This window comes from Dama dama, chromosome 15, assembly GCF_033118175.1.
Source record: "Dama dama isolate Ldn47 chromosome 15, ASM3311817v1, whole genome shotgun sequence".
NCBI classification, from domain to species: domain Eukaryota; kingdom Metazoa; phylum Chordata; class Mammalia; order Artiodactyla; family Cervidae; genus Dama; species Dama dama.
This window is the reverse complement of record NC_083695.1, coordinates 39,082,041-39,094,150: the sequence shown is the minus strand read 5'-3', so window position 1 is coordinate 39,094,150 and position 12,110 is coordinate 39,082,041. Positions and strand designations below refer to the sequence as shown.

Sequence of the window (12,110 nt, the reverse complement as noted above, 5' to 3'; positions counted from 1 at the left end):
AACATACAGGTATATGGCATCACTTGGCCTCCAGGACCTCACAGACTGAAGGACAAAACAAATAGAACTGTAGGGAAGTATGATTCATTCGAGAAAGCAAATGACCCTGTGCCCTTGTAAAGTATCTATATAACTGTGATAGTGCTTGCTTATATTTGGTTAAAATCCTTTGACAAAGAAACAGGCCTCTTCTTTGATTACTAGAGATGAGTTTCAAATTTAAAATGGAAACATGTAACACATTTACTTAGGTTTCTCAGACATATAAACAATGGTGTTAGCATCTTTCCTAAGGAGTAGAATTTAGATAGAGCAGAAAAAGAAAGCAACAGTAATTTCTCACATACACACCATAACTTAATGCTGGGGTCAGCAAATTTTTCCATAAAGGGCTAGATAGAAAATATTTTAGGCTTTGCAGACCATTGGCAGCCAAAGACTAGGTAAACAAACTAGCAAAGCTGTAGTCCAATAAAACTTTATTGATGGACACTGAAATTTGGATTTAATGTAATTTTCACAGGTCATAAAATATTATTCTTCTTTTTAATTTTTTCCAGCCAACTGAAAATATAAAAACCACTCTTGGCTCAGGCTGTAGAAATAGCAGAGAGGCCGAATTTGGCCTGCAGCTCTAATTTGTAAGGCTTGTGTCTCCAGTTGTAGCCGAAGGCCCAACAACATTGACGGCACCTGAAAACTTGTTAGAAATGCACACCTTCAGGCCCCACCCCGCAGCCACTGGAGGACATTTTAAGAACATCACCTGTATTCATTTACACATCCAAGATTGAAAAGCAGTGGTGTGAGGTCTACACAGGCTCCAAAGCCAGATTGGTGAATCCCAGTGCTGTAATACAACTTCTCTGAGAAGTGCCCCTGGGAAAGTTCTATGCTTCTCTTTGCCTCAGTTTCCCTACACACAAGATGAGGATGATAGCACCGTCTCCCTCAGCATGGTTGTGAGAATTACACTCACACACAGAACTCAGTATTTGTCGTTACTGTTACAAAATCTTGTGTTATTGTCCCAGCGACTGCTCTGACACAGGCACTGTGGAGAAACCGTGGCCCCGAGAGTTGGAGACACTTGTTTAGAGTCACAAAACAAAGGTCTTTCTTTCTCCAAATTTATCGTGAGGATAATGAAGGATTTAAGGGTACAGAAGGGGTCATGTTCCCTAGGGACTCAGATCTTCCTACTCATGTGTCCTTTCTTTTTTTTTTAAGATTTTTTTCTCGTATAGACCATTTTTTAAATCTTAGTGAATTTGTTACAATATTGTTTCTGTTTTATGTTTTAGCTTTTAGGCTGTAAGGCATTTGCAATCTCCAGCTAGGGATCGAACCCACACCTCCTGCATTGGAAGATGAAGTCTTAACCACTGGACCACCAGGGAAGTCCCAACACATGTCCCTTCTAAGGATTCCCTCTCAATAGCCCTTTGCAGCCCTTATTCCTTATATATCCCCTCCCCTGACAGTGTGAAGCTCCAACTCCAAACACAGGGACCTTCCCCCAAATCTTTACCCCAAGCTCCCCTTTCATTCCTTGAAATTTATCCTCCATTAAGTTGCACAGTGTTTTTTTTTTTACAACTTCTCCTTCTAGTTGTGGATTGTAAATTTTCTCTCTGCTGAGTCCTGTAGCTGGCTGACTGTTTTTCATTATATTTGGAGGCCTCAGGGAAAAAAAATAGGCAATTCCTTTATTTGAGAATCCTGACATTTATTAGCATAATAAAACTCTCAAGATGAGATTGCAGTTTTCCAGACAGTAATTTCATTTGCAGGACAACTTACAAGGAATTTATTTTAAGGCCAGGTAAAAACTAAAATCTATGAGACATGCAGAAAGTGCGGGCCCCAAATAAAAGGAAATAAATGTGCTGGGCATGGAAAACTCAGCTGTTGTCTCTCACAAGTTAATTAGGGGTGACAGGAACAGCTTAGGGAATCAAGTTCTCAACCCATCCTCGTCTGCTTTCAAAGCTGCTTTTGAAAAGAAGTTTCTTCTTGTTAGTTCCTTCTAACACCTCGAAAATCATCACATCATATCCCCTTGACACTTGAAACTGTTGTCACTGTTAAAGCAGTGGTCACCAGCAATACCTTCCATTTCACAGAGCTCTCATATTTATCATTTGACTGACCTGCCAAGAGGCCTAGTGATGGCCATATAGGAAGTTCTCTTCTCAGTTACACTGAACTTCAGTGAGGTTAAATGACATGAACAGAGTCATATGGTTAGTTAAGTAGCAGCCAAAACTCTAATTCGATTTCTCAGAGTCTAATAGAAAGAAGGTAATAATAATAGTAACAATAATAATAATCAGGTTTTAAAGCAATTTGCAGTTCAGAAAGCCAATGCTCTCAATCACTTTCTTGCATCCATTCAGGGGCCCTGTGATGCAGGGAAATAGGAGGGAGGCCATGGAGTCAGGATGCAAACTTTATATTATAAAACACATTTGTATGATGGATCCTTACCCTGGCTTCCCCAAAATGCTAAGCCTGTGGCACATGCTTATATGCTGCTGTTTCACATGGGAACAAAGTCCTGAGGGACCAGGAGAGAAGGAAAAAAAAAACAAAGGCAGAAGTGAGGCAGAGATGGAAGGGATGGTACTGATCCAGCTACTGCTTGTTTCATCATGACCAGTTGCTCGGTCTTATTGGACTGTCTTAATATGTCTTGCATAAGAAGAACTGCCTCGTGGTACAGTCCATCCAGAAGGGAGGAGGAAGGGAGAAGAACTGATCACCAGCCTCTGTCTCCCATTGACCCAAGATTCTCTGCATGGGGAATTAACTTCCCAGCTCTCCTGGGTGGCATGGTGTCTCAATGCCTCTGCAGTAACAGAAGAACAGCTCATAGCACCACACATGGCAAGGCACCATTGGCCAATGCTCACGTAAAGCTGATCAACATGGCGGGGAAGAGTAGAGCTCATCCAGAACTGGTTTTAGTGGTGGCGACTGGAGTAAAACAAGTGGCAAGTAGCCAAGGTGATCTGAGGAACAGGTGAGGTCAGTGGTGGAATAGAGCATGAGAGATATCTGATACAACTATCAAGTAAGGTAACCAGTTCACTGAGGGCCAGAGTCCATTCATCCTTTTACTCCCACCAAATACAATACTGCCAGCATTATAATACTAGTCAGTTTCAGGGTGTGATTTGAACCCAAGTCTGCTTGATTCTGCAGTCTATAAAATTCCCATGATAACATGTCATATATAAATACGTATAATCCATAAATGTGAAACATGAGCATGCAAAGACACCAATGCTGAAAGCTATTGAGGAGTTACTGAGAGAGTTTTCTTGTTAATAAGAAGAATGTACTCAATATAAACATAGTATAAATAGAACATACTCAGTATAAATAGGCATGCAAGGATGCATGCTCAGTCGCTTCAGTCATGTCTGACTCTTTGTGACCCTATGGACTGTAGCCCACAAGGCTCCTCTGTCATGGGATTCTCCAAGCAAGAATACTGGAGTGGTTGCCATTTCCTTCTCCAGGGGATCTTCCTGACCCAGGGATCGAACCCGTGTCTCTTACATCTCCTGCACTGGCAGGCAGGTTCTTTACCACTAATGCCACCTGGGAAGCCCAGTATAAATGGACAGTAGAATCAAAATCAAAAGGACTGTGAGGATAGAGCTAATTATTTGAGTAACCTGCATAAACAGGACCACATCCTAGAAAGCAAAGGCCATATCAGAGGTCTACAAACCATCCTTGGATTTTTAATTCTCCCTGGGGCTTAGGCACATCTGTAGAAATACATGAAACCACTGCCTCAATATTGCAGAGCTGAGGCCAAGATATGATTCCAAGAAAAACGAGAGACGGCAGAAGAAGAGGGTAATACAAAGACAGGGCAATACCGTCTGTTCTAGAAGCTGGGACTCAGAAGCCTTAGGTAATTCCAATGATAATATCAATGAGAATGAATATCATTTAAGATACAGTACCTATGCCTTCCATATAAACCCTTGATAATATTTCTTCCCTAATCTCCACGACTTTATAAACAGCGACAAATAGAACTTACTAGAAATCATTGCTGACAAGTGTTGGAAAGCTTTCAACAGAAGTGCATTCATTCAACAAACATTGATTGAACGTCTACCATAGGTTAAATTCAGAGTTCGGCACTGGAATTATTTGGATAATTAAAACATGACCGTGTACTCTAGGAGCTCAGTTTAGGGCAGCCCTGACAAAATGGCTTTATTTTCTGAGGTCATATCTAAATTTTTCAGGAAAGAGCTGCATCAGCAATTAGCAATTTCTGTCCTGGGCACAGGGTCAGGAACCACCAACACATACACTATATATTTCATATTTGTTGAAATATACTAATCCACTTGTTCCTCTGGATGTTAGTGGATCTTCCAGAAGGCCATAAGGATTTGAGCTGGGAAGTTCTTGAGTTCAAAAACAGGGTGCCCAATGAAGTTCAATTGAGAAGGGGGAAAAAAATCATTCAAACAACAGATGGTAGTCTGGTGGGTTGTCCCTCTGTCCACAGGGTTCCTGCAGCAACTCTCCCCCTGAAACAGTGATAATTTCCTCCTAAAAAGGAAAAAAAAAAAGGAAAATTCACTTATAATCAGAAAAAGGAAATAAATGTCCACCAGAGAGAGACCGGTTCAAGATAGAAAGACTAAGAATATGTATCTCCCTCCTCCTCATTCAAATTTATAGAAATGACAGAAAAAGTGTTCTTAAAAAGAAAGAAATCTATAAAAGCATGGGAAAATAAGAAGGAAGGCCACCAACAAAGCAAGACCAAAATCAATATGTGATGAGATTGTCAGAGGAGTGAATGTAGGGTAGAGGGGAGAACAAGTTGTCAGAGCGCAGGTTGGGGGAACCCCAGAGGACAGAACTCTGTGCCTCAGGCAGGTGAGGATGTGAGGAGAGAAAGCCGAAGCAATCCAAACAGTTCAGACAGTTCCACTCCCAAAGATGAGCTACTCACTGTCAACTCCAACCTTCGCCACATGAAGAGGCTGGATTTGAGAAACAGGAACTGTATCCACAGATGAACAAATAGGAATTTCAAAGTTCAAAGATTCCCCCCAAAGCCCAAAACTTACAAACATTTAAGGAAAATCATAACCATAAAAGAAAGATGCCAAACTCAAACAATCGAAATGACTCCCAAGAAAATATCAGGTTTATAAAACAAACTGAGTCTTTCAGAGATATGTATTAAATTCCTCAGTGAAATAAGAAGATAAATCACCCATGAAACAAGAATAGACTATTATAAAATAAAAGAACCCATTAAAGAACCTGGAAATGAAAGGGACGCCCATTTAAGTTCAAAACTTTCTTTCAATAGAAGACCTGGAGAGCGGAATGGACGTTAACTAAACAGCAATTGAGTCGCCAGGAGAACTGATACATCAACACATCAGTAAGAAAAAGACACCTGAGTAGAAAAATGGACAAAGGATATAAACAGATAATTCACAGAAGAAATCCAAGTGGCCATTAAACATGTGAAAAATCCTCAGCATCAGTGGTAATGAGAGAAATACAGGCTCGACAACAGTGAGATACATTGTCTGCCCATCTGGTGGGAAAAAATTAAAATGACTGATAATCCCCAGTATTGGCAGCAGTGTGGGGGAACAGCCTCATATAGTTTTGGAAGAAGCATGAATTGGCGTTACATTTTAGGAGGGCAGTCTGGCAGATCTTTACAAAGTAAAAATGTGCATAGTCTTCTAGCCAGCAATTCCAGTTTGAGGGATCCATCCCAGAAAAAGATTTGCATGTGTGCCCAAAGTGACACATACAGCACTGTTTGTGATCATGAAAACCTGGAAGCTACAAAAAGTGACCAGTAAAAGGAGGGTGGAGAACGGAATTGTAAGATACATCCACACCAAGGATGTGGTGCATGCCTGGACATGAAAAGATCCCACAGACACATGTCAGTAACAGCCAGCTTGTCCTGATGATATACAAATGTAAGGTAGTGTTTTAGTGCTTTACACAGTGATATCTCATTGAAACCTTCCTGACCCTGAAGCTGCTGCTGCTGCTAAGTCGCTTCAGTTGTGTCCGACTCTGTGCAACCCCACAGACGGCAGCCCACTAGGCTCCTCTGTCCCTGGGATTCTCCAGGCAAGAATACTGGAGAAGGCTATGGCAACCCACTCCAGTACGCTTGCCTGGAAAATTCCATGGACGGAGGAGCCTGGTAGGCTGCAGTCCATGGGGTTGCTAAGAGTCAGGCACATCTGAGCGATCATGAAGAGGTGAGTACTATTATTAACCCTATCTTACTGAGGAGGAAGGACTTCCCTGGTGATTCAGTGGTAAAGAATCCACCTGCCAGTGCAGGAGACAAGAGCTCAATTCCTGGGTTGGGAAGATCCCCTGGAGGAGGGCATAGCAACCCACTCCAGTATTCTTGCCTGGAGAATCCCCGTGGACAGAGAAGCCTGGCGGGCTACAGTCCATGGGGTCACTAAGAGTCAGATATGACTTAGCAACTAAACAACACTGAGGGAGAAACTAAGGTCCCAAATTTGAACAGTTGCCCAAAGTGACACACAATAATGTAGCTGGGGTTTAAAACTTGGAGCTTGATTTCCAGGACTATGCTTTCAAAACATGCATTCAAGGATATATCGTGAAAGTGTTAGTTGCTCAGTCATGTCTGACTCTTTGTGACCCCATGGACTATAACCCACCAGGCTCCTCAGTCCATGGAATTCTCCAGGCAAGAATACTGAAGTGGGCTGCCATTTCATTCTCCAGGGGATCTTCCCGACCCAGAGACTCAACCCACGTCTCTTGCATCTCCTGCATTGGCAGGTAGATTCTTTACAACTACATTATCTGGGAAGCCAGAATCATGGTGAAAGTTAAATACAACATGGATCATGGATAAGCGCAAAAGGCACAGTGCTCAAAACAGAGAAGGTGCCAACATCCACACAGCCCTCCTTCCTCTTTCCTATGGTTGAAATGTAAGTAGAAATCTGCCTTGATTCTGGTTAACTGAGTTTTCCAGGCAGTTCTCTCCTCCCAGCATCTAACTATTTGTAATTGGATAGTCTTCTATGTGCTTTACTTGAAGTTAAGAGCTGCCCTAGAAACCTGGGGACATCCATGAAGAAAAAGTAATGCGAATTCCAGAGTCCCTTTTATAGCAAAAACCCAGTGAGATGGCCAAGGAATTCTGTGAACATTTCTACACCCGTGAAGATAGGGGAGATGGGGACCCCTGTGTTGTCACAGCTCTGTCTCCTAGAATCCTGGGCCCCACCTTTCTGGGTCACCAAGCTCCACTGCTGGCTTTTTCACAGGTAGTACTGAAGCCACATTAACACAAAAGTTGTTTCTTTTTATGCACACTGTTTGAAAGGCAACATCTCTTCTGATGTGAGGTCCCTGGCAGGGGAACAAATAGAGTTGTAGGAAATGAGAATGTGCATGCTGCTTCATAGTTATAGGGCGCTGTTACATACAGTCCCCATGTAAGACTCACAGGAGCCAAGCTAAGTATTATTTATAAGACATTTGTTTGCCTAGTTAGGGGCCTTAAGCTCAGCATGCATAAGGAAACTGCCTGAGGTCACACACAAACTAAGTGGGACAGCTGTATTTGGAACAAGAGGCACTAGAAAAGCTTCTCTAACTGCAGGGTTGCCTGCTCAACTTCAGCTAACCCTATGAAGCTGCCGGAGGGTTGTCTAGAACATCCTCAAGAGGGACATCCTCGAATGAGCTGGGGGTGAGACATGGGCTTGGACAGAAGGCAAGTCAACCAGCCAGCCCTCTTCTCACTCAGGTACTCAAGGTGAGAACACACCTGTGCACCAGGGTTGGAGATGCCCACATGAGTAGAGAGTTGCCCAGAGAAGAACAGCAATTCCAGAGCCTGGTCTAGACAATCTCTGGTCTCTCCCATCAGGATGGTCTAGATCCCTGTGACCCTAAAGACTTTCTGGGGCTGCCTTCTCACTCTCCACCCTCATCTCTTAGAATGCCCACAGCCTGGCATTTCCTGCCCTCCTCCACATCAGCACCCCTAAGAGGAATACCTTGTGGAAATCAATGAGATCCGTGAGTGTCGCATGGCGATTGGGGTCCACTCCCAGGAAGCTGTAAAAATCCCCAGAGGCATCCACAAGAAAATGCTTGAACCCCTTCTGCAGGCGGTAGGAGAGGGTATAACCCCAGATTTTCTCACTGACCCGGACCAGAAATGCACCCTCGGTCATATTCTCAAGGAGATCTTCGGCATCTTCTCGGCTGATAATTCCTGGTTTAAAAAAAGAAAAGAAAAAAATGTCAGCAGATTCTGCAACCCCTTTCTCATCCAGCCACACTTCCCAGCTCATCCCTGCCCCTCAGCCTCTGTCAAAGGTCCAGAGAAAAGGGGAGCCTAAGGAGCTGTCCAGCACTTACTTCCCTTATTCCAATGAGGGACCTCTTGGCCTGGAGCAAGCGGTGGTGAGCTTAGGGGCAGCCTTTCTACTAAGACCCCAATTTAGCATGCTTTCCTCCAAATTAAGCCACACTAATTTGGATTAATTGGGTACAATCGGGCAAGCAAAGAATTAATAATGAGCCGGAATTATAGTGTCTATTGATTACAAATACAAGTCAACAAACATTGCCCTGTGGAGATCCTTGAGAGTCCTGCTTTAATGAACAGACCAGAATGACTTATGATTACTACCCTGGTTATCTCTCTGGTACCTTTGAGTGAGCACCTGAAAACAGTAGTTCCTCTTAGGAAGTAAAAAGATTCCCTCTGTCTATCTATGGACACAAGGCAAACAGTGTCTTAATGGGGGCACAGAATTAAGCACCACTTCAGCTCAAAGAACAAAACATTCTCAGGTTCTGCAGTTCTATACAATGTGGTTTCCCCAGAGTATGACAGTCAGGTCTCACCTTAGAGGTGTTTGTGCATCAGTGTCAATCCCCTGCAAGGTTTTTCAGGAGCTGCTCTCCTCTGGGGAGTACCAGAGGGGCCATGTGTCTGGTGGGTCAGGCTTTGGAGGGCAGGGTGGTGGGAAAAGCAGAAGGAGACTTAGTCTACCTGTCCACCCCTGCCCGCACCTGCCTACAGGACCTTCAGCCAAGTCCTCAGCCTCTCCAATGTCTTTTAATATTTAACTGACCATCTTAACGTATCTATTTCAAGGGCATGTTATGACTTTCAAGTGAGACCAAGAATGGAAAAATCATTTCATAAACAGAAGAGCTGTGGGAATGCGGGCTCCAGCTCTCATCTGTTATTTGGGGGAAAGGTAAATTTGCAACAAAATGTTCTCTTACACACCCACTTATTTACCATCTATATACATTCAGCAGGGTTCTGCCAGTCACAGGCAGAGGGCAGAAGGTGGCTGGGCTGCTCATCACGCTGACCCTGAAGGCACTGCCCACTGTCACCCACCACCCCCACCCGCCCGCCACGGCACCCCCAGGCCCTCTGCCACGATTCAGTGCAGGGACACTCCCTTCCCCGATCTTTCCGACTTCACAGGAGGAGTGGCAGGACTTCCCTGTGCCCAAAGCAGAGGACACAGGAGCCACCACACTGTCACAGGTTCCCTGTTAAGATAGCCAACAACATAAATGGGGCCAACTCTTTCCTCCTGGGGCCAAGGATTTACCAGGAGGCAATCAAGCTAACAACCCCGACCCCAACCAGGCGAGATAAGCAGAAAACCAAGAAGAGAGAGGGAGGGAAGCAGGTGGGGAGCACTCCAACCACAGGGCACCCGCAGGATGGCACATGCATCCACGCAGGAGGGTAGATGCCCCCAACGGCCTTGGTGGGTTCAGCTGGAGAAGCCACCAAAAGAAGACCAGCCAAAAGGGCGTCCCAAGGATTTGTCAAAAGACTCAGCCACCTCCCTGCCCCAGTACCAGAAGACCCAGATCCCAAAGGTGGCTGGGACGGAGAGACAGGCAAGGGAGACAGAGATGGAGCCAGGGCCTGTGAAGAAGGGCCAGAAGACATCACCTCTGTCCCAACTCAAAATACCTCAAGCTGAAGCCCAGTGTCGACTGACAGTGGAGAGGAGAGTTAAAATGGGTGGAGACTAAACACACTTGATGTCACTTGATTTTTTAATAAGCAAAAGTGACCAGTAACACCACAATGACAATGCCACGTCTCTCTGCCATCTAAAACCCTGGAAGATCTTTCCACTGACCTCCATCTGGCAAAGCCTGGCTCAAGAACAGTGGACACCAGGCTCCGAATGCCCGCTTTCTCCCGGCTGACCTGGAATTCTCACTGAAGGATTTCTCTTCTCTCCCAGGAATCACAGGCTGCCAGTCACCTATACTCTACCTTTGTGTGGGTTAGAAAACATCCTTCAAGGTGGTTTAACTGGAAAAAGGTGCCTCTCTGAGCCGAAAGGACTAAGTTTACATTTCTGCCCTTCAATTGGTTCTCCCCTAAACCAGCCCCCATTGAAAGTGAAAGTGAAAGTTGCTCAGTCGTGTTTGACTCTTTGCGACCCCATGGACTATACAGTCCATGGTATTCTCCACGTCAGAATACTGGAGTGGGTAGCCTTTCCCTTCTCCAGGGGGTCCTCCCAAACCAGGGATTGAACCCAGGTCTCCTGCATTGCAGGCAGATTCTTTACCAGCTGAGCCACAAGGGAAGCCCAAACTAGCCCCATTGGCTTCTTTTTATTCATTGTGCATTCTGCCTGACCCATCAGGAAATCGTTTTATCCCAGAAGGTGCTGGGACAGCTCACCTTTGGGCTTTCATGACCTTCTGCCCAGACTCTACAGTATATTAGTAAACCAGCTGGGAACAGCTCAAGGATGGAGGCTGGCAGCCGTCAGTTCTGCTCAGCCTCCCTTCCAGAGAGACCCTGCGTCAAGGAGCAGCATCTCCAGCTGTTGTCCCTGCAGGATCCACCATGCCCAGGAGGTACTACATGCCTGATTCGGGGCAAAGGGTATTATAACTGAGTCCAGGGGTGCCAGAGCCTCCACGCCTACCCTATGTTGATGTTGTTTAGTCGGTAAGTCATGTCCAACTTTTGCAACTCCATGGATTGCAGCACACCAAGCTTCCCTGTCCTTCACCATCTCCCAGAGTTTGCTCAAACTCATGTCCATTAAGTCAGTGATACCATCCAACCATCTCGTCCTCTGCCGTCCCCTTCTCCTCCTGACGACCCTACATGGGGGATGACAGTCTCCTACATGGGACTCCTCTACTGAGCAGTCTTTTCTCGGGGGCTTCCCTCAGCCTGACCACGGTGTTCTCTGAGCTGCACTCCCGTGTCAGGCTCTTCCTCTCAGTCATCTGTCCTTCCTTCCCTCTGGCCGCTTACAGGTGTCAGACCTGCACCTTGTTCTTAAGACTCTCCCCACCTGTCCCATTCCCTCTTCCCTTCATCCTTCAAGGGCATTTCCTCCAATAAAGTTCTTGGACTTCTGCTTTTGGATGACCTGACAGACAAAGCAACCTTATCTTTGTACTCCAAGTACCACAGATGTTGGGGATGGGGGGATTGTTTACTTTACAGCAGTGAATACGCACATGAACTAAAATCACAGCTCAGGGACTTGATCAATAGGTGGCCTTGGGCAGGTGACTTAAGCCCCTCTGAAACCCAGTTCAGTGTCCTCATCTATTAAGTGGTACTGATTATAGCACCTACGTCTTAAGATTGTTTGAGACTTCATTAGTAGTGTATTAATGTGCTTATCACACATGTGAATGTGCTTATTACACATGTGAATGTGCCTGAGAAGTAATGACTACCCAATACCGTGTAACTCATCTGTACCGGATATACTGAGTACACGACATATGTGCTACCGTTGGATGTTACCTCAAGCTGATAGCAGCAATGATCATGGTACTGCCGGGCTGTGCTACTCACAGCCCACACACCCAATCCTCTCAGAGAGACTGCTGAGGGTAACTTTCTCTGAAGGGGACCACTTGGGTCCCTGGGCCCCAGCCTGGGCTATTCTATATGGGGGACTCACCAGGTAGCTCAAATAATAAGCATCAGTGAACTCTTTTGATACTTCTCTGATGCCTTCCTAGGACTCAAAATTGTAATCTGTCCCAAG

The 12,110-nt window shown here is 45.1% G+C and overlaps 1 protein-coding gene across 1 annotated transcript in view; it reads right to left on the bottom strand.

Moving 5' to 3' along the window:
• Positions 1-1,728: 1,728 nt before the first annotated feature.
• SH2D4B (SH2 domain containing 4B) overlaps positions 1,729-12,110 on the bottom strand; it is an 80,201-nt gene continuing 69,819 nt past the window's right edge. The window contains exons 7-8 of the mRNA XM_061161320.1: positions 8,082-8,302; positions 1,729-4,587 (exon numbers count right to left, since the gene is read on the bottom strand). Coding sequence (XP_061017303.1) covers positions 4,495-4,587; positions 8,082-8,302 — 314 coding nt within the window. The 3' untranslated portion in view covers positions 1,729-4,494. The remainder of the gene's footprint in view (positions 4,588-8,081; positions 8,303-12,110) is intronic.